General features: G+C 45.0%; 1 protein-coding gene across 2 annotated transcripts in view; it reads left to right on the plus strand.

The window, feature by feature from the left end:
- The first annotated feature begins 1,425 nt into the window (after positions 1–1,425).
- The window catches only part of GBF1 (golgi brefeldin A resistant guanine nucleotide exchange factor 1), a 112,028-nt gene continuing 92,662 nt past the window's right edge, over positions 1,426–20,791 (plus strand). For both annotated transcript variants that reach the window (XM_008072939.2, XM_008072946.2), the window contains exons 1-2: positions 1,426–1,529; positions 2,837–2,903. In XM_008072939.2, the coding sequence (XP_008071130.1) occupies positions 1,434–1,529; positions 2,837–2,903 (163 nt within the window). In that variant the 5' untranslated portion in view covers positions 1,426–1,433. The remainder of the gene's footprint in view (positions 1,530–2,836; positions 2,904–20,791) is intronic.

A 20,791-nucleotide genomic window follows, 5' to 3' on the forward strand; every position in this document is an offset into this window, starting at 1 on the left:
AGATAAAAAAGAAATTAAAACATTATAGGTAAAGGTCAAGTTTCCTCTGCTTGCACCCTGATTTCACAGCGCCTTCTCTAGAGATAATTATGGTTATGAATTTGGGCACATCTGCCCAGACATTTTATTCTGTATTTACATTATCATATTAGAGATTTCCTGCAATAAGTAAGTGAACATAACTTTTCAAAGGTTGTGTTACTGCCATTGGCTAATTTTCTGGAGCTGACTTGACCAAATGGATGTTGTCTTTAAATTGACATTGTAACTGTGGACCCAAACTAAGGCTATTCTTGTAACAACTTTCATTCTTTCATTGTTATTTTATTGCCTAGATTAAAACAAGAAAAAATTTTTTTGTTTGTTTTTGAGTCAGAGTCTCACTCTGTCACTCATGCTGGAGTGCAGTGGCACTCTCATGACCACTGTAGCCTCAACCTGCTTGACTCAGGCGATCCTTCCACCTCAGCCTTCCAGGTAGCTGGAACCACAGATGTGCGCCACCACCCTGGCTAATTTTTTCATTTATTATAGAGATGAGTTCTCGCCATGTTGTCCAGGCTGATCTCAAACTCCTGGACTCAGACAATCCTCTCCTACCTCAGCCTCCCAAAATGCTGGGATTATAGGTTTGAGCCATGATGCCTGGCTCCAAAGGTCTGAAATTTTGTTTTTTGCTTTTTTTTTTTGAGTTGGAGTCTCACTCTGTCGCCCAGAGTGGAGTGCAGTGGCTGCTCCTGGCCACCGTAGCCTCGATCTGCTGGGCTCCGGTGATCCTTCCACCTCAGCCTTCCGAGTAGCCGGAATTATAGGCATGCGCTACCACGCCCAGCTGATTTTTTGATTTATTGTAGAGATGAGGTCTCGCTGCCCAGGTGGGTCTTGAACCCGCGGGCTCAGGCAATCCACTCACTTCAGCCTCCCAAAGGTGCAGGATTACAGGCTGAGCCACCGAGCCCGGCTTGAAATATTATTTTTAACAAACTAGCATCACAGATGTACCTGTGTACTTAAAGACATTACAGGACTTTATTAACAATTGACTTTGAAGAATTTGACATGCTTGCTGGAAATTGTTGAGGTGCCTTTGAAAAATTTTCTTGATTGATACTTTTAGAGTGATATATTGAGCTGCCCTGAACTTCCAGAGACCCCCTAGAAGAACCATGTAGTTGGATTCATAACATAAGATGGGCTTCATCCCATCTTAATATTACAAGTGGAAAATCTTGGTACTGAAATGTTAAATCACAATTCTTACCTGATTATGTGCTGGGTTTTGTTGTTGTTGTTGTTGTTTTGTGTTTTTTTTGGAAAATGAAGGCGAGAGAATTGTCTGAGTCCAAGGTGTACTGATCTTTAAACATGGTTATGTACTGGGTAACCACATAGTAACCAGACCTTTCTCTTAACTATTTTGGTAGGTTGCCAGGATGGTGGATAAGAATATTTACATCATTCAAGGGGAGATTAACATTGTGGTTGGGGCTATTAAACGAAATGCCCGATGGAGCACCCATACACCATTGGTAAGTGGGGAATGAATGGGTAGAGAGCCTTGTCACTGACTCGTTGTAGGCCATCTGGTCCACAGTTAAGAGATAAATCAAATTCTCAGTAATAGTGAGAAAAGTAGCAATTCAGAGTTGTCCTTAGTGTCAAGAACCCTTCTGTCTTATTCCAACTAGCATCAGATGTGCGAACTGTCTTTTTTCCTCCGGCATCCAAAGATGACGCCATTTTTCTTCTGTTTTTATAAATATAATACTGTACTTGGGACCTCTTAAGTATACCTAAACATGTCGGAAAGGCTCCTTATCCTCAGATTCTCTAGGGCTATACTTAGCTATCACATTTATTTATTTATTTATTTTTGAGTTGGAGTCTCACTCTGTTGCCCAGGCTGGAATGCTGTGACACACTCACGGCCACCCCAGCGTCGACCGGTTGGGCTCTGGTGATCCTTTCGCCTCAGCCTTCCAAGCAGCCAGAACTACAGGCATGTGCTACCACGCCCAGCTAATTTTTGTTTATTTTAGAGATGAGGTCTCACAAGTTGTCCGGGCTGATCTTGAACCCGTGGGCTCAGGCAATCCTCTCACCTCAGCCTCCCAAAGTGCTGGGATGACAGGCTGAGCCACTGAGCCTGGCCAGCTATCACATTTATGTAAATTAGTAAAGTTGTTGATAAGTAGAGTTGTTGATAGTCTATGACTTGGTGATGGCACTCCTTCTTGGGGCTTCAATAAACTTCCGTATATGGAGCAGGATATATCTTGCCAATCAGATGAGTGGGAAACTTCACCTGTTATGAAGCTGCATACGTGTGTTCATGGATATTTTTTGTAAACTTGTGTAAAATCGTTTTTGGCATAATTGTAAAAACAAACGTGGCAATTTCCAAGCTGGCAAGTTTACAGAAACACACTTGGTAAGGGCATTTGGAAATTTCTCATGCTCATTTATAGAAACGGATTGGCTTCGAAGTGACGATGCAGTCAGGAGCATCTTTGAAATGAGCATGTGTGCTCACCTCATGAGTGTGAGGGTGGGAAGACTGGCCATCCACGCAGAAGGGACCTGGCTGTCGGTGGCAGCTGGGTGGCTGTGGTGGTCGTGGTGTAGATTTGCATTTGGGAAGTCACCATTTGGGTGAGCCCAGAGTTTCTCTGAAAGGAGAGTAAGGAAGATAATGAACCTTGGCTAACTATTTTCCTCAGAAGGAAACTTGCTGAATTTTCTGAATGAATTAAGGACAGAGCCCTTGGTCTGTCCTTTATTTTCTTTCTTCTCTTTGGCCCAATAATGACTGGCTTTTCATCTCCGTGTTTCACAGGATGAAGAACGGGACCCTCTGCTGCATAGCTTCAGTCACCTGAAGGAGGTTTTAAACAGCGTAGCAGGTAGGACTCACTGATACGGAGGTGGGACTTACTATCCTGGTCAAAAAATGTGTGTGGTTATCGCAGGACAGTCACACTTTTTCTGTAAAGGACCTTACAGTGGATGGTTTAGGCTTTGTGAGCCACACAGAACTGGATAGCTACTTGACTCTGCCTTTGCAACTCAAAAGCAGTCATAAGGAATACATGAGTGAATAAGAAATGCATGTTTTCTCTCAGAAAGAAATCTGCAGGCCGGATTTGGCCCACAGGTGTTGTGTGCCAAGCTTGGTCTGTTCCTTGCGTTTGGTCTCCAGGGTCTTACTATGGAACATCGTGTGTCCCCAGAATCTTTGGTACCTCTGTTTGCCCTCTGCTTTCCCAATCCTAATAATCTTACATGTTATTTATATGTTTAGAATTTTCTTTTTTCGCCCCAATTTTTTTGTTTTTGGAGTTGGGGTCTCATTCTGTCGCCCAGGCTAGAGGGCAGTGGCATGCTCATAGCCATCGCAGCATCAACCTGCTGGACTCAGTTGATCCTTCCACCTCAGCCTTCCAAGTAGCTGAAACTACAGGCACGCACCACCATGCCTGGGTAATTTTTTGATTTATTGAAGAGATGAGGTCTCTCCAAGTTGTCCAGACTAGTCTCGAACCCCTGGGCTCAGGTAGTCCTCTTGCCTCAGCCTCCCAAAGTGCTGGGATTATAGTATGAGCCACCGTGCCCGACCATGTTTAAAATTTTCAACGCCATATTCACATGTATTGTCTTACTGGACTTTTGTGTATGTGTGTTACCATCTCACTCTGTTGCCAGGTTGGAGTGCAGTGACATGACTTCAGCTCACCACAGCCTCAACCTCCTGGGCTCAAGCAATCTTTCAGCCTCAGTCTCCTGAGTAGCTGGGACTACAAGTGTGTGCTACCATGCCTGGCTATTTTTTTTTCTTTTTTGGTAGAGACGAAGTCTTGCTACATTGTCTAGGTTGGTCTTAAACTTCTGGGCTTTAGCAACCCTCTCCCCTCCGCCTTTGTTTTTTTGAGAAAGCAGGATTTATTGAGGACAGAAAAGCTCCCACAGCGGGAGGGTGTGAGCCACTGCACCTGGCCTTTAACTTTATATATGACTCTGTGAGGGAGGCATGGTAGGCCTTGTCCCCTTTTTATGAAAGAAATTGAAGTCCAGAGAGGTTTAGAGTGATTTAGCTGAGGTCACACCAGTGCTAAGAGGTGTAAGAGGTGAAATGAAAACTAGAATTCAGGCCTCTGCTGCCTGGTTTAGCACTCTGTTTTTTTTTGTTGTTTGTTTGTTTTTGAATTGGAGTCTCACTCTGTTGCCCAGACTAGAGTGCAGTGGCATACTCCCAGCCACTGCAGCCTCGACCTGCTGGACTCCAGCGATCCTCTGCCTCAGTCTTCCAAGTAGCTGAAACTACAGGTGTGCGCTACCACTCCCGGCTACTATTTTGATTTATTGTAGGGATGAGGTCTCATCAGGTTGCCCAAGTGGGTCTCGAACATGCAGGCTCAGGCAGTCCACTCACCTCAGCCTCCCAAAGTGCAGGATCACAGGCTGAGCCACTGAGCCCGGCTGTTTCAGTACTCCTCTTTACCTGTTCTGTGTTACTTCTTTATATGAAAATAAAGGAGAATGTTCACATGAGGTGCCTTACATTGTGTGTGTATGTGTGAGTGTGTGTATGTGTGTGTGTACACACATGTGGCATGCATATCTATATACATGTGTATATACATGTGTGTATTTATATACACACATATGTGGTAGGGAAGGAGGAAAGTCTCAATGCCTGTAAGTTTTTCAAGGGCATAGGTAGAGATATAGACTGAAAGGGAAGGCCTCAAAGCCGTGTCCCTTTGTTGACTGTTGAGGACTCTTGCGTTATATAACCCTGTGATGTATACGTTTTAGCCAGGGACAGCTCAGACTATAAGTGAATAGTCTTTAGGCTTCTGCAAAGTAAACAAACAGTAAGCAAGAAAAATTTTCTTCTTTCATTAGAAATGTGGGAGATTTGGAAAAAATTCCTTTTTACTTTTCTAAACATGGGCTGAAGTCAGGGGTTCCCTGTGTTTTCTTAAAGGGGCAAATTTCCCTCACTTGAAAAAGCTTCGGAAATGTCAGCCAAGGAGAGGGTGTAAAGGAGACTGTTTGGGCTGGTTGGCAGGGCTAATGCTGCTACTAGGTGGTACGTTCTTCTCGTAGGGCCTGCACTGTGGCCTGGCTACTTTAGGAAGTTGGCTACTTGCACAGATTTGAAAAACATTATTTTACAAAGTTTACATATCCCAATTAGAAAATACAGTGAGTGGAGATTTACAATTTTTTATGTACTATGGAAACACTTGATGAACATTCCCTACACAATGAAGGGTTGTGTTGTAAGTGATTGAGGATACCCTACAATGACTTGGATCACCCTGGGGGCCTTGTAAGCCTTTAGGTCCTGTGCAAACCTTGGGGAGCTGAGGTGGCTGCTCTCCCGAGAGCCACACTTCTTGCCTGCTGTCCAGGCTCGTTTCCGCTCCTGTTTCCTCCATCCTGAGCTTTTCCAAGATTTCAGCTCAGAGATGATACCTGTGGTAAGTGACACAGTCCAGGAACCATGATCTTGGGACCATTCAGAGCCATCAGCATTGAGTTTGCTACCCAATTTTCTTATGTCTTTGTGCCAGGAATCCAGCTAGGTTATCTGCTTCTTGGAGTTAATAAAACCAGAATATGTTGAGAAGCCTGTTCTGTCAGTGGTAGGAGGATCGTAGCTGCCGAGCTCTCTGCTGGAGTGAGGGAGGGAGGGCGTAGTGTTTTCCGAGGCTCATAACTGTGGCAGATGTCAAAGTGGTTCTTGCCAAGGTTGCTGCGTTGTTCTTTGGTTTTAGCATGTTACCTGCCTGAGAAAATGACAGAGCAGACCCAAAATAGAGCATTTCATGGTCTTCAGATTGATTCTGACCCCCACACAGTGCTGGCTCCCAGGAACAGGCTTATGGGTCAGCTGCTCCTGTGGTCCTGGACTCTGCCATCCATGACCAATTTTTTGTTTCTCTTAGTGAAACAAACAGATTTTTCTGATTGGCAGTGTCAGGAGGACTGCTTTCCTGGAAACCTGTTAATGGTAGGATGCTGGGAAATGGTTTTGAACTTGGAGGGAGAAGCGGAAGGGACTGTGCCTGTGTGTTATGTGACCCGTTACGGTGTGCCACTGATTGGAGGAGTGATAGCAGGAATTCTAGCACTTCAGACCAGTTTAACTCATGAGACTGGCTTGGACATGGTCCCTTTCGGCAAAGGCTTCTGTCTGCACTTTTGCAGGCTTTCTGCTGGCTTGGTTGGTATGACTGTCACTGCTGGGAATGGTTGGTCATTGGATATTGTCAGTAAACCAAAATGATTTCTTTTTCTTTTCTTGCAAGCAGTCAGAGGATCTTCTAGGTAGATGAACACTACCCACTTTTCCAGGAGTATTATCTGATCATTGTGAAGGAAGTAAGTCCATTGTCTCCAGTAAGGTTGACCAACTCATACTAGTTACTCTCACAGATATGTATCTTTGGACCACGTTTGCAGCCGGTATTTGTCCAAACTGCATGATGCCTGCACGCTCTGTAGCGTTTCAATAGCACATTCTAATACCGAATCTAGGGAGGGTTGCTCTTAGAAGAAAAAGGATGCTCAAGAGCAAAGTTTGCACATTGTTACCTTCACCCCTGAAGCCTTCACCCCTGAAGCCTTCACCCCTGAAGCCTTCACCCCTGAGGCATACTTGACTGTGCCCTTGTTTGACCTTTGACCTCTGAGGAATTCTTTTAGGAAGTTATTCTGAAGGCATTAAAGCAGATGTGTGGTTGCCAAGGGCTGGGAAGGGCAATGGGGAGTGACTGCTAATGGGTACAGGGTTTCTTCTTGGGGTGATGAAAATGTCCTGGAATTAGATAGTAGTGACGGTTGCACAACGTTGTGGATAGACAAGAAACCACTGAATCATACACTAGAAAGGGGTACATTTTATGGTGTGTGAATTATATCTTAATTTTTTAAAAAAGCAAACATAGACGGCAGAAGTGATGGCTCTGCCAGTTTTTCCTCAGGGTGCAGAGGTGTGAAGGGAAGTCTGGCTGTGGCCACTGCTCTGCTTTGGACCCATTGCCCAGCAAAGGCAGCATAAGGATATGTTTAGCCTCCTGGCCCGGTTCATCCTTTATGTCTCTCTCATTAACTCAAGGAAGCACATGGCTTTTATATTTAAATTTATTCAAGCTGTAATCTTTGACATTTGAGTTAGCTTTTAGTACAGTTTTGCATTTATAGTAATATATATTATGTATTTTCTCTATCCCCAAAGAATTCGTTTTAATCTTTTCCGGATGCAAATTTCAGGCTGTCTTGTCCCATCTCCCCTCTTTTGCTCTCTTTCCCCTCCCCCCACGGAGTGTGTTTGATCAGGTGTGGCAGGAATATCCACTGTCAAGCTGCGCCCTTTATATTAGTCAATATTATCCTTCTCCCCCCTCCCTGTCTGTCTGCCCCTTTGGGCTTTCCCAGTTGATTTATAATTTTGGAATTCTCATCGGAGTCTGTAATACAGTTTGTTCATTATTTAACCAAAACCTGTTTAATGAGCAGAGAGAGGCAATGTAAATGTTAGGCATGTTGCAGTGATGTACCTTTGTGCTTCTCAAAGCGGGTGGGCGTTTAACTCTGTGCTGCCTGCAGGGCTGGGATGTCCCGGCCTTCGGGGCAGAAGGGCCACTGCCTCTCCTCCACATCTGCCCAAGCACCGCCATGGATTTAGATTCCGAAGACACATTTTCTTTTACCCTTCTAACTGTCTTGACGGATAACTATCCTCTCACATATTGGAGTCGCCTTCAGTCTCAGCTAGACCCTGTGATAGGATCTGCGGCATGGGAAGGGGCATGAAAGGGAAAGTGGAATATCAGGATCCTTGGTGCTGCTCTTGGTCTTAGGTTTGACAAGAGTGGGACAGTTTAGAGGAACGCATCTAGTTAAGATGCTCTGTGGTTTTTGAACGCTTTGTTCCCAGACTGGATGAGTCCTTGCCAACCTCAGTCACCTTCATCCAGTGCATGTGTATGGAGAGGGCTCTGGTCAGTTGTGATCTGTGGTGTTTGGCTCTGGTCTAATGTCTTTGTCCTTGGCCTTTAAATTTCGATCATTACAAAGAGATTCTTTTCCAGAAAATTTTTGGTTCAAAGTAGAAAGAGAGGAACAGTCTAAAAGTATCGCACAGCCCAAATCTTCTCTTATGGGATTACCTCTTAATGACTTTATAGCCTTTGGCCAGGGCTTGAGGAAGGCCTCTTGGGGGGGTGTGGTTTGCCTTTGGAGATTTAGTTCTAGACCTTTTTAATTCTCAGGACCTAATGTGCAGTTTTGAGTCAGGATTGAGGCTTTTCAGCAGAAAACTAAGGTGGTCTCGAGGTCCAGGATAAGCTACCTGTATTAGCTATGGAACTGTTATAGCTTCTTGGACCTTCTCTTTTGGGAATTTCCCATGAGTGGAATTCCTTCTGTGCCTGGGTTATTGAGTTGCTTCTGACCATTATTTATTGAATATCTGCTGTGTGCCAGGCATTTTCCTTAGACACCTAAGCATTGGGTCTGTAATGGCGAAAACAGTCAAATTTCCTGCTCTCATGACCACTGGTTTTACAAAATTAATGACTCTAATTGACCATTCCAGGGCTAACCTTTGTGGCCTCTACTCTGTGTAACATGGACCCTATTGGGCATGGAATGAATGACATTGAGTGAGAGACATACACTGCCATCTTTTCTTTTCTTTTATTTTCTTTTTTGAGTTGGAGTCTCACTCTGTCACCTAGACTGGAGTGCAGTGGCCGCTCCCGGCCACCGCAGCCTCGACCTTCTGGGCTCCGGCGATCCTTCAGCCTCAGCCTTCCAAGTAGCTGGAACTACAGGCGCGCACTACCACACCCAGCTCATTTTGATTTATTGTAGAGATGAGGTCTCACCAAATTGCCCAGGCGAGTCTCGAACCTGCAGGCTCAGGCAATCCACTCACCTCAACCTCCCAAAGGCATGGGATTACAGGCTGAGCCACCGAGCCTGGCTGCTATCTTTTCTTATTCCTGCTCCTTCCTTTGCATAATGAACAAGCCAAATAAATGAACAAAATTATAGCTTATATGTTTTTTGTTTGGCTTTCTCATACAAAGCTGTTATGGCCAGAGTTTACATTCCCAGAGGTATTGGTGTTTTACGTTGACTAATTCTGAGGAACAGGCACTATCTGTTTGTCTGTCTGTCTGCGCCATCTATTCTGTCTACCGGGAGATGGTGGTCTTACTGCTTTGCCAGGGCTTGGTCTTGAACTCCTGGCCTCAAGGCATCGTCTTGCCTTAGCCTCCCAAGTTACTGGGATTACAGGTATGAGCCACTGCTTCTGACTAGGATATTTCTTTATTGAGTTTTTTAATTTTTTAATTTTTATTTTTTTTAATATTAGAGATTGAATCTCTCCGTGTTACCCAGGCTGGTCTTGAACTTCTGGGCTCAAGCAATCCTCCCCCGACAGCCCCACAAAGTGCTGGAATTATAGGCGTGAACCACCGTGCCTGACCCCTTTACTGAGCTTACCAGGAGAACGAGATATGGCGTGCTTGAGTTTAAGAGGGAGAAGCAGGTGCCAGGAGAAAGTGAATGTGTCAGGAGTTTATATAAATATAGTTTATCCTGGACAAACACACCTGTAGTTACTGTCTATCTCAAGCTTTGTGAATTCAGTCTGGCTAGGAGGTTTGAGTTCATCTAACCTCCAGAGGTTTGCAGAAAACATTTAAGCAGGGTCTGAAAGCCAACCTGGGAGGAACTGTGACTTAACACTGTCTGGCCTAAGGCCTCTTTGAAATAGTTGCCTAGTTAGAAATGAAACTGAGCCGGGCTCGGTGGCTCAGCCTATAATCCCGTGCCTTTGGGAGGCTGAGGTGAGTGGATTGCCTAAGCCCGCAGGTTCGAGACCTGCCTGGGCAACTTGGCGAGACCTCATCTCTACAATAAATCAAAAAATCAGCCGGGCGTGGTATTGCGCGCCTGTAGTTCCAGCTACTCGGAAGGCTGAGGTGGGAGGATCGCCAGAGCCCAGCAGACCGAGGCTGTGGTAGCCAGGAGCGGCCACTGCCCTCCAGTCTGGGCGACAGAGTGACACTCCAACTCAAAAAAAAAAAAAGAAATGAAACTGTTTGAGAATGCCTCATACCTCAAGTTTAACCTGTTTCATTTGAAAGATGAGGAGGTGTAGGGGAAAGAGATTTTAGTAATCATTGTCAGGAAAAAGATTGAATAAGAGCATTTTTTTTTTTTTTGAGTTGGAGTCTCACTCTGTCGCCCAGACTGGAGTGCAGTGGCCGCTCCCGGCCACTGCAGCCTCGACCTGCTGGGCTCCGGCAATCTTTCCGCCTCAACCCTCCAAGTAGCCGGAATTACAGGTATGTGCTACCACGCCCGGCTGATTTTTTGATTTATTGTAGAGATGAGGTCTCGCTGCCCAGGCGGGTCTCGAACCCGCGGGCTCAGGCAATCCACTCACCTCAGCTTCCCAAAGGCGCGGGATGACAGGCTGAGCCACGGAGCCCGGCTAAATAAGAGCATATTATATGAAAAAAGTTGCCACAGTCATACTGATCTCCCATATTGATTGGATGCGGGGGTCTAGTGAGTAGTAGAATAGGTAATAGATCATTATTAATTAGCATAAGAAGAAGGTTGAATGAGTCATTCGCTTTGTCCCACTTGGAATTGAGCTTGTGAATTATTCAAGCCCTGACCAAGTGGACCAAGTTGATAAAATGTGGCAGACAGATTCATATGAAGCAGAGTGTTGGGAGAGGCAAGTGGGGCAAACATATGTAGATATCTTTTTCCCATGCCCTTTTTTACTTTCTTGGTTTGGAACAAAGTGTAAGACTGTTAGTTTGTACCTTCTTCAGTAACAAAGCATGCCGAGAATTTGAGTCAGACTGACTTTGGCACTTTCAGAATCTCGGTAACTTGAGTGGTCCCAGACTTCTGGATGTTCTAGCACAGTAGAGAAAATGAAGGGGCCTGAAGCTTCTTCCCTTGGGGAATATTCATATCAGTAAGGTGGCTCCAAGAGGCTGTGTTTCGATGACTTCACTTCACCATTTCTGTTTACTGGGGCCTTTCCCAAATGATCTCTTGGCACTTCTAAGTCAAGAAGTTCTTCCAAACCCTTGTTTGTACTTGAGATTAGAAATGAGGACTCTTGAGAAGAATTGGCGCTGCATGGTCTGCTTCTCGCAGGTCCCGCTCTCCCCTTTTCTCTTCCTGAAACCCAGCCAAGCTAGCTAGCTGACTGGAGGGTGGGCACAGTTTCCACTGTGTGTCTCGGGAGAGGGTTGTGACAAAAGGGGAAGGGGCACTCTTCACAGCCTTGCTCTCAAGAGCAGAGGCAAAGGAGCCTCGGGACTCTGGGCACAGGTGGGGGCAGTGCGCCGCGGGGCCTGTGGTGGGTGTCACAGCTCTCTCTGGGGCACAGGTTGGGGTGGTGTGCGGGGGAGGGGGGCCTGTGATGAGAGTCCCAACTCTCTCCGGGCAGGGGTGGGGTGGGGTGCCACGGGGTCTGTGGCCGGTGTCTGAGTTGCTGGTGTTGCCCTTGTTGCCTTTGTCCTCTTTAGTGCAGCCACCTCTTGAGGCCTGCAGCTTCTCTCTGGTAAATGCCCAGCTTGCCACAATGGCTGTCAGATGAGTAACGAGAGAACGCCAGCTGCTATTTTGTTGTGAACAAGGAGGCAGGCAGATTCCCTTTCTTCTTTCCACCCACTCAGACGCAAGGACAAGTGCCAGAAGGGTTTCAGGGGAGCCAAGTGCTGGAGACCCAATGTGTGGTTTTGATGAAGAGAGACAGTGAAGAGCCTGTTCACCTCATCCTTCTCGCAGCTGACTACCTTGCTATGTTCATAGATACTTAATTGATCACCCGAGTTGCTGAAGTGATAACAGACGTGTTTATGGAAAGGGTGAGCACGCTCATCTGTTCTCTCCTGGCACCTATGGGAAGATACAGTCAGGTGCAGAGCAGATGGAGATGAGGTCATTCCAGCTCAGGTCACTTCACTAAGAAAGCTGATAGTTGGAGGGTGGTCACTATATTAGGCTCTCAGTTTTGCTTCAGGAAACCAGAAGATGAGATGCTCCTCGCCGGTTTGGGGCCTTTTTTCCCTTCCTTTGTTCTCTGGAGATGCTGAAGGACTTGGATGGACAAGCACTCCTGGCTGCCTGTTGGCTGCCTGCTTGGGGCATGTCTCTTCTGCAATGCCAGCCTTCTGTTTCCACTGTTACCACGGTAGGTCGAGCTGTGAAGGGCTGCCACATGTGCACAGATCACAATTGACCTTTCCTTGTTCCATGCTTATTGAGCAATTACTTCCCGTCTGTGGAACTCACATTATTGCCTTGTGTTTCTAGCCCAGTGTGAAGTAGGGGCATCCAGGAAGTGGCCTGATAGACTGTACATCAGAGGGCAATAAATTGCGTTTGATTTGGTGGAAGGGCAGGGCCAGATGTGGGGAGGGAGCTGGGTGTTTTGGCTGTCAGCCATATAGCTTGTTTCCAGGTTTGCTGGGAAGCAGCTTGGGAACTTCGGCTAAGGGTGGTAGGGACATTAATTGGGAGGAAAATCTTAAAAGCACTTCAGTGTTATCTGGGATTGGCCCTGCATTGGGAAAAAGTCCTCTAAAAGTAGAGGGACAAACAAGGGTTCCCTGATACTGGTGAGAATTTTTCTACTGATTATTTTTTGTTTTCAGGTAAAGTGAGTTACTAATTGTCAGATAAAATCTAAAACTTGGGACGCTCTTGACAAGAGGCTGTGGAATAAGAAATTCTCATTCTAAATGAGTTTTCTCATGAAGTTTCATTCTTCTCTTTTGGCAAACAACAGGTTTGAGAAAACTGGTACCCAATTGATGAGGTAAAGTGAGAGTTGAGATGGTATTATGACTGCGCGACTGTGGGCTAGAGTGGTATTTTTCAGACTGCAGGTTATATCATTGTAATGGGCCCTGTGGCATTTTTTCAATTAAAAAAAATTTTTTTTGAGTCAGAGTCTCACTCTGTCGTGCAGACTGGAGTACAGTAGCATGATCACGGCTCACCGCAGTCTCAAATTCCTGGGCTCAAGTGATCTTCCCACCTCAGCCTGCTGAGTAGCTAGGACTACAGGAATGCACCACCATGCCCAACTAATTTTTTTTATTTTTTATTTTTTTTGGGTAGAAACGAGGTCTCACTATATTGCCCAGGCTGGTCTTGATTCCTGGGCTCAAGGAATCCTCCTGCTTTGACCTCCCAAATTGCGGGGGTTACAGGTGTGAGGCATTACACATGGCCTCAATTTTTTAATTATGAAAAATTCAAACCTTGCAAAAACGGAAAGAATGCAGTAGTGACCATCTATATCCCATACTTAGAGTCAACATTTTTAACATTTGGCCTTTTTTGCTTTATCCATATCATTTTTTCCATGAGTCATTTGAAAGTAAGTTGCAGCCGTCTTGACTTTTCACCCCCAGGTACTTCAGCATGCAGCCTAACGAAGGACTGTTTCCGTACTCATAGTGCCCTTATCATACCTACGAAACCTAGCAAGAACTTGTCAATATTAGTCAATATCCAGTTTATAGTAACAATTTTCCATTTGTCCCCAAACTGTGTTTTTTAGCTATAGTTGGCTTTACAAATCAAAATGCAAGCAAAATTCTCATTTTGTAAAGTAGTTATATCTTACTAAACTTTCAAAATTGAATACAGCTTTTTCTACCCTTTGTTTTCTAGTCATTGTCTTTTTGAGGTGACCAGGTCATTTATCTTCAAAATGTTCTGCATTCTGGGTTTGTCTGTGTTTGACTTGTTTCTCTGTCTCATATATTTCTTGGGTACTAGAAGTTAGGATTAAAGACTCGATCAGATTAGGTTAACTGCTTCATAGATGGTACAGTATGCTTCATACTGTTTGACCAGGAGACAACGTTCTGTCAGATTGTCTTGCAACTGGTGATGTTAAGTTTTGTTACTTGCTTCTGGTGGTGACTGCAGTATCTCCTCATTGTAAAATATATCAATTATTTTTTTTGTAATTAGTAATCTGTGAAGTAATTGGCACCTTGTGAATGTCTTGTTCTCTAATATACTTTTACCTGGTGATTATCCACTGATGAATTTTTGCCTGAATCATTTATTTCCCTGAGGGTCACAGAATGATGATTTTTCTAATTCTGTCATTCTTTTAGCTCTGTCATTCTTTCTACACTTACTAGCTGGTCTTCTTTGTAAAGAACTGCTTTTCCTTACCAACTGGAGGATAAACAACAGTTTATTCTAAAAAGGCAGGGAGATGCTTAATTTGTTTCCTTTGATTGTCAGACTAATACATGAATATTAATAATGACCACTAAGTTGTGGCAAATGTGGGCTCCTCCTCCTTTTTTTGGATTTATGAATGTTTAATTATGTTTGTTTTTTTTTTTTTGAGTTGGAGTCTCACTCTGTCACCCAGACTGGAGTGCAGTGGCCACTCTTGGCCACTGCAGCCTTGACCCGCTGGGCTCCGGCGATCCTTCCGCCTCAGCCTTCCAAGTAGCTGGAACTACAGGCGTGCGCTACCACGCCCGGCTAATTTGTGGAGATGAGGTCTCGCCAAGTTGCCCAGGTGGGTCTCGAACCCGCGGGCTCAGGCAATCCACTCACTTCAGCCTCCCAAAGGCATGGGATTACAGGCTGAGCCACCGAGCCTGGCTTAATTATGGTTTTATAGTTAATTATAGTCACTATTTTTGGTGCTCAGATTGTTCCAAGTTTAGCCAAGCAAGAGTCCCCTTAAGTTGATTCCTTTGTTCTTTTGAAATGACCCCTTTGAGCATGTCCTTGCTTTCTGGTACAAGCAACCAGCATTAAAGAGGGAAAAGGAATAGAAGAGAAAGTATCAGTGCATCGCATGTAAGTATTGTTTCATGAAACTTTTGCTTCGGTTAGAGACGTGTATGTTGTCTGGATTGTGGTGTAAACTATATTTCTGTCTGTCATGGTCAAAACAACTTGAAAACCCTGGCAGAGTTTGGGATTTATTCTTGTTCCAGCACTGGTTCAGATTTGTCTCTCTACAATGTCATTTCTTGGTCAAGGAGTCAAGAGGGTGTTGAGTTAGGTGCCCCTCTTACTGTTTTCTTGGCATTCTGTGAAGGATGTTTATGGGGTGCCTTAGTGCCCTTGACTTTGGGAACCAGTAGGCTATTCATCCTACCAACTTCAATTTCAGTAAAACCGTTTTGTTTAGTTGCTTGTCTCTTGATGAAGCAGCTTTTGCCAGACAGATTTATTTGAGCCCATCTGAGTCATTATAATCCTGGAGAATATTAGAGTAAATACTTCCTCAAGGAAATAAGGGTTGTGGGTATAATTATGACTGACTAGCCACTTTTCACCTTTCCCTTATCCCTTTGATATGATGTTAAACTGGTTGTTTAGATGTATGTTCGATGTGAGTCCTTCTGGTGGGTTGAGGAGGGGATCATTTGTATAGAAAGAATCCAAAATACCATCTTCTCCAGGAACTTTTCTCTAGGTGGAAGTTTATCTATGTATTTAGTCAACAGATATATATTTTAATTTCTTTTTTTCTTTTTTTTTTTCTTTTGAGTTGGAGTCTCACTCTGTCACCCAGACTGAAGTGCAATGGCCGCTCCCGGCCACTGCAGCCTTGACCTGCTGGGCTCCGGCGATCCTTCCGCCTCAGCCTCCCGAGTAGCCGGAATTACAGGCGTGTGCTACCATGCCCGGCTGATTTTTTTGATTTATTGTAGAGATGAAGTCTCGCCAAGTTGCCCAGGTGGGTCTCGAACCCGCGGGCTCAGGCAATCTACTCACCTCAGTCTCCCAAAGGCGTGGGATTACAGGCTGAGCCACTGAGCCCGGCTCTTTTTTTCTTACAGATAGGTTCTCACGCTGTTGCCCAGGCTGGAATGCAGTAGTGCAATCATAACTCACTGCAGCCTGAAACGCTTGGGCTCAAGCTGTCCCTCCACCTCAGCCTCTAGAGTAGTGGGGACTGGAGGTGTGCACCATCATACCTGGCCACTTTTTTGATGTTTTTTGTAGATACGGGGTGCGGGGGAGCTCACTGTGTTGCTCGGGGCTTACGGATATTTCTTTTGTTTGTTTGTTTTGAGTTGGAACCTCACTCTGTCGCCCAGGCTGGAGTGCCTTGCCACGCTCACAGCCACCCCAGCGTCGACCTGCTGGGCTCTGGTGATCCTTCCGCCTCAGCCTTCCAAGTGGCCGGAACTACAGGCACGTGCTACCATGCCCGGCTAAATTTTTTTATTTATTGTAGAGACAAGGTCTCACCAAGTTGTCTGGGTGGGTCTCGAACCCACGGGCTCAGGCAATCCACTTACCTCAGCCTCCCAAAGTGCTGGGATGACAGGCTGAGCCACTGAGCCTGGCCTCAGATATTTCTTGAGTACTTACTGTGTGTCAGAAACTGTACCAGCGTCCTGGTTTACAAGGAGACTGACACAGTTCCTGTACTCGTAAAGTTTATGGTCTAGTGGGCTGGTGATTTGAGAAGCTCTGGAATTTGAGTGGACAACTGGGCACTAGTTTGATGTCTGCCTAGCTTCCACATGTGACCTCAGGAAATTGTTGCATGCCCTGGTTTGCTGAAAGGGGCACTAGGATGGTCAGAAGAATAGCAGTGGTGTTGTCCACACTGTCCATCCCCCACTGCTGCCCTAGCCCTGGCTGCCTGACAGTGACTGTGGAGATACTGTGCATGGCAGCTTCGTTAGCTGCGCTAGGACCTCGGATACCTCAGAGCTGATGAGACCATTTGTCTTGGCCCCTGGTTAATCAGCCTGTGCATCTCAGAGCTGAGCTGACTGCTGTAGTGCCACAGGATAAGCTATCAGGTGGCTGGTTGTCCTCCCTTTTCTTTTTTTTGGTGGGGATCTCACTTCGTGGTCCTCGCTGGGGTGCATTGGCATGATCGAGACTTACCACAGTCTCAACCTCCTGGGCTCAGGCGAACTTCCGCCTCAGCCTCCCTAGTAGCTGGCACTACAGGCACATGCCACCATGCCTGGCTAATTTTTGATTTCTTTTTTTTTTTTTTGGTAGAGATGAGAGCTCCTTATGTTGCTCAGCCTAGTCTTGAACTCCTGGGCTCAAGCAGTCATCTCTTCTTGGCATCCCAGACTGCTGGAGATTACAGGCACGAGCCAATGCACCTGGCCCTGGCTATCTTTTCTGATAAAATTCAGCTTTGCCTTTGAGTACTCTCTGTTTGGCTTCTGACACCGGTGTTGGGGTTCTGAAGTCCACAGGCACAAAAACCAGATTTTAGTAGCTAAGGTGCTGAGAGAATGAGGAAAGCCCTCTTCTCCAGCCATGGTCTCATAGTCCCAGTTAAAAATTAAGTGTTTTAAATAGCAGCCTACTATCTTTAATCCAAGGGTGCTATGTGAGAAAGAAGTTCAAAATCCTTGTAACTTTGGACAGGATTTGGCTTCATAATTGGTAGAGCTTTTGATCCTTTTGTTTGTCTTTTGAATCCCAGAGAAAACACCTAGAAATAAGTAACTCTTGAGAACCTTGGGGCCTCAGGGAGAATGTTCCCTTCCTTGGAATTAGAAGTATTGAGGCACTGAAGCAGTTGAAGGGTGGGTAAGATCTTTCTAAAAGAGAAAGACAGACTGGATGGAGGAGTACAGATGTCTTCCACACAAAGGCCTGTGACCTGCCACTTCCTTGGTAGCTTATTATGTTCTGAGTTTGAAGTGCAGTTCCTTCTCCTTTGCTGCTTTTTTCTGCAATGAGTCTACCTCCAAGGTGTACGGTATTAACACCCACTATAGCCAAATATTTTTGTTGCCATACCTCTTGACTCTGGCAGAGGATCCTGGTTCCTTCTGGCCTAAAAAGACAAGTTCCTGGTTCAGCCCACCTGGACAGAGGAAGCATTCGGGGAAAGTAGTTAAGGGAAAGTGGACTTCTGTTGTCAGAATCCAAATGGGGCTCCTTAATCCTCCCAAATGAGCCCAAATCAGCATCCCAATCAGCTTCACTGTAAGCGTTTTAAAGACTAGTTCTGTTCTCTAGGTTCTATAAGGAAGAAAACACTAGCGGCCGCCTTTGTTTGTTACAACTGTTTTGTGTTTAAGGAGCGGGAGGTGTCACCAGTGTCCTAAATGGCCCCGGGCTCAACAGTCACCTGAATTGGGGTGGTGTGCATGCGGCAAAGGAAGGCCGAGCATGAAAACTATTTATTTATTTGTTTTTGGAGTCGGGGTCTCATTCTGTCACCCAGACTGCAGTGCAGTGGCATGATCACAGCTCACTGAAGCCTCACACTCCTGGGCTCAAGTGATCCTCCTGCCTCAGCTTCCCGAGTAGCAGGGACTACAAATGTACACCAGTCTAACTTTTTTGTGTTTTCTTTTTTTGTAGAGGTGAGGACTCACTATGTTGCCCAGGCTGGTCTCAAACTTCTGGGCTCAAGTAGTCCTCCTGCCTTGGCCTCCCTGGGTTTACAGGCATGAACCACCACCCTTGACTGTGAATGGAGCTATTTGTATTCCTAGTAATCTTCCTCCAAAAGCTCCAAAGGGAAGGAAACATTTGGCTATCAGAGGCTGCTTTGCTGCATCTGAATGTGAGTTCATCGCTTTTACCTAGCTGCTGTGGGAACATTTAATCAGATCAACTGGTGGGGGATATTTTTGAATTTCTATTTTCAAATAATCTCAAACCTACAAAAAAGTTGCAGGAATAATACAGAGGTCTCCCATATGCCCTTTTGCGACTTCTTTTATTATTATTTTTCTCTCAACACACACTTGTATATAAAGTTATTTTTTTAGATTATTTGAGAGTATGTTATAGACATCGTGACCTTTTATCCCTTAATACTTCAGTGTTTATTTCCTAAGAGCAAGGATATTCTCTTAAGTACAGTTATCAAATTCAAGAAATTTAACATTGATACAGTAATCCATATTCCAGTTTTGTTAATAAACTTTTAGTGTATTTTTTTTTCCCTTTGTCAGCTTGACCCTTCAGCCAAATTGCATTTAATCGTCATGTTTCTTTAATCTTTCTTTGTTATGCAAGACATAGACTTTTTTTTATAGCTACCGGCCAGTTCACTCCTTTGTTCTTTCTTTTTAAAAATTGATATGTACTAATTGTACATATTTGTGGGGTACATGTGATATTTCGATACATGTATACAGTGTGTAATGATCACAACAGGGTACTTAGGATATTCATCCCTTCAAATATTTTTGTGTGTATGTGTGTTGGGAACATTTAAATCTTCTCTTCTAGCTATTTGAAAATATACACTAAGTTATTAACTGTAGTCACCCTGCTTTCTTTCTTTTGAGAATGTTTCCCATTTGGGGTTGTCTGATGCCTCCTCATGGCTAGATTCTGGATCGTCATACCTCTGCTGATACAGCATCTTTCTTAGGGTGTAACATCTGCAGGTGCTGCTCATTGGGGATATGAATTTTTATCACCTGGGCAAGTGTTAGTTGGTTTCTTTATTCTCTAGAGACTGTTTTCCTCTTGCAACTAATAGGCGATCTGTGGGGAAACACTTGAAGACTATATTCAATCTCTTTAAACTTTTCCTCCAAGATTTATACATTGATGATTCTTGCCTGAACCAATTTCAGGCAGTGACGGTGAATTTTGAGTGGTTGCTTAAAATACTTGTTCTTTCGTGACCCGCCTGGGCAACTTGGCGAGACCTCATCTCTACAGAAAAAAAAAAAAATCGGCCGGGCATGGTAGCGCACGCCTGTAATTCCGGCTACTCGGAAGGCCGAGGCGGAAGGATCGCTGGAGCCCAGCAGGTCGAGGCTGCGGTGGCCGGGAGCGGCCACTGCACTCCAGTCTGGGTGGCAGAGTGAGACTCCAACTCAAAAAAAAATAAAAAAAAATAAAAAAATATATATATATATTTGTTCTTAAATGGCTCGTTCTTGAGTCTGGACACAAACTGTCTTCCTAGCTTGCTTGTGTTCATCTCTCTTCCTATAAGAAATACAGTTGTATGTCTTAAAAGTCTATATATCTTTATAGCTTTGGTGATACTGCTTTAAAAAAAAAAATCTACTACTGAAGATGAGTTTTGAAAATTGGAAAAAGATTTCGCCCAACTAGGCTTGATTAGGAGCTTGGTAATTTCCTAGAATGTGGCAACACTGCCATGTTTGTTCTTCCCTCAACCAACAGTATAAAAGCTTTTGCTCTAAGCCAGACCGACAACAGCCAGACAGAGCCGATTCCCTTCTGTTTTGTTCTTTTCCCTGCTTTTAATAAGTGGGGTCTGCTATGAGTTCATCATCATATATCAGCTTTTATTCTCAGATCTGTTCTAAAAGCTCAGTTGGTCTCATTGAGAACGTTCACTTAAGCTTTTTTTTTTTTTTGAGTTGGAGTCTCTGTCGCCCAGACTGGAGTGCAGTGGCCACTCCCGGCCACCGCAGCCTCGACCTGCTGGGCTCTGCGATCCTTCCACCTCAGCCTTCCGAGTAGCTGGAACTACAGACGCACGGTACCACACCCGACTGATTTTTTGATTTATTGTAGAGATGAGGTCTCGCTGCCCAGGCGGGTCTCGAACCCACAGGCTCAGGCAATCCACTCACCTCAGCCTCCCAAAGGTGCCGGGATTACAGGCTGAGCCACTTAAGCTTTTAAAATTCTGTAAAATTTGGAAATGCCCACGGCCCAGGAGCTTTAAGAGACAGTGGTTTGCCGGGCTCAGTGGCTCAGCCTGTAATCCCACGCCTTTGGGAGGTTGAGGTGAGTGAATTGCCTG

Source organism: Carlito syrichta, unplaced genomic scaffold, assembly GCF_000164805.1.
Source record: "Carlito syrichta isolate Samal-C Ts95f unplaced genomic scaffold, Tarsius_syrichta-2.0.1 Scaffold115630, whole genome shotgun sequence".
Lineage (NCBI taxonomy): Eukaryota > Metazoa > Chordata > Mammalia > Primates > Tarsiidae > Carlito > Carlito syrichta.